This window comes from Seriola lalandi, unplaced genomic scaffold, assembly GCF_002814215.2.
Source record: "Seriola lalandi dorsalis isolate HSWRI2012SDOR001 ecotype SW California unplaced genomic scaffold, Sedor1 jcf7180002051938, whole genome shotgun sequence".
NCBI lineage: Eukaryota > Metazoa > Chordata > Actinopteri > Carangiformes > Carangidae > Seriola > Seriola lalandi.
Window position 1 is genome coordinate 8,064 of NW_019522491.1, and position 752 is coordinate 8,815.

A 752-nucleotide genomic window follows, 5' to 3' on the forward strand; every position below is an offset into this window, starting at 1 on the left:
AGACAGGTGAGTGATGAGACAGGTGAGTGATGAGACAGGTGAGTGTTCAGACAGGTCACCTTGAGCCAGGGTGTCCATGCGTCTCCTGACAGGTAGGCTCAGTCTACCTGACCTCCAGCTGTCCTCCAGGAAGCGGAGCCTCTTTGCCACGTCATTACACACCTGATCCTGCAGACAGGTCAAAGGTCACAGAGTGAGTCCTGAACAGACTTGATACAGAGACCAGCTGGTCTGGAGGATCTGGACTCACTTTAACGGTCTGTCTGCAGATGGTCAGCGCTCGCTCCAGCACTGACACCACCACCTCCACATCAGGCTCACTCCCTGACTGCTCTGATTGGCTGCTGTCAGCCTCTCTCTGACTTCTCATTGGCCCTGAGGGAGGAGTGGGTGTAGCCATGCCGGCAAGTGGAGGGCGAGCTGTGATGAGTAGAGACTTGAAGTCAGACGACACCTCACTCCTCCGTTCTTCAGTTGGTTTCACATGAAAAACTGTTTCTTACCTGGGTGTATAGGGGGCGGAGCTATACCACATGGGGGTGGAGCCAGAGGGTTGGAGGAGGCAGGGATAGGGGGTGGGGCTCCTGCACCTGGGGACCAATCAAAGACAAATGTTTGGTATAGACTGGTGTAGACAGGTGTAGACAGGTGTAGACAGATATAGACAGGTGTAGACAGGTGTAGACAGGTGTAGACAGGTGTAGACAGGTGTAGACAGGTGTAGACAGGTATAGACAGCTGTAGACAGGTGT

The 752-nt window shown here is 53.9% G+C and overlaps 1 protein-coding gene across 1 annotated transcript in view; it reads right to left on the reverse strand.

Annotated features, from left to right (window-relative positions):
- The window catches only part of LOC111649746 (uncharacterized), a gene marked incomplete at its 3' end in the record, with an annotated part of 7,053 nt that extends 6,410 nt beyond the window's left edge, over nucleotides 1–643 (reverse strand). The window contains exons 1-3 of the mRNA XM_023399449.2: nucleotides 504–643; nucleotides 251–420; nucleotides 5–168 (exon numbers count right to left, since the gene is read on the reverse strand). Coding sequence (XP_023255217.2) covers nucleotides 5–168; nucleotides 251–400 — 314 coding nt within the window. The remainder of the gene's footprint in view (nucleotides 1–4; nucleotides 169–250; nucleotides 421–503) is intronic.
- Nucleotides 644–752: the final 109 nt, after the last annotated feature.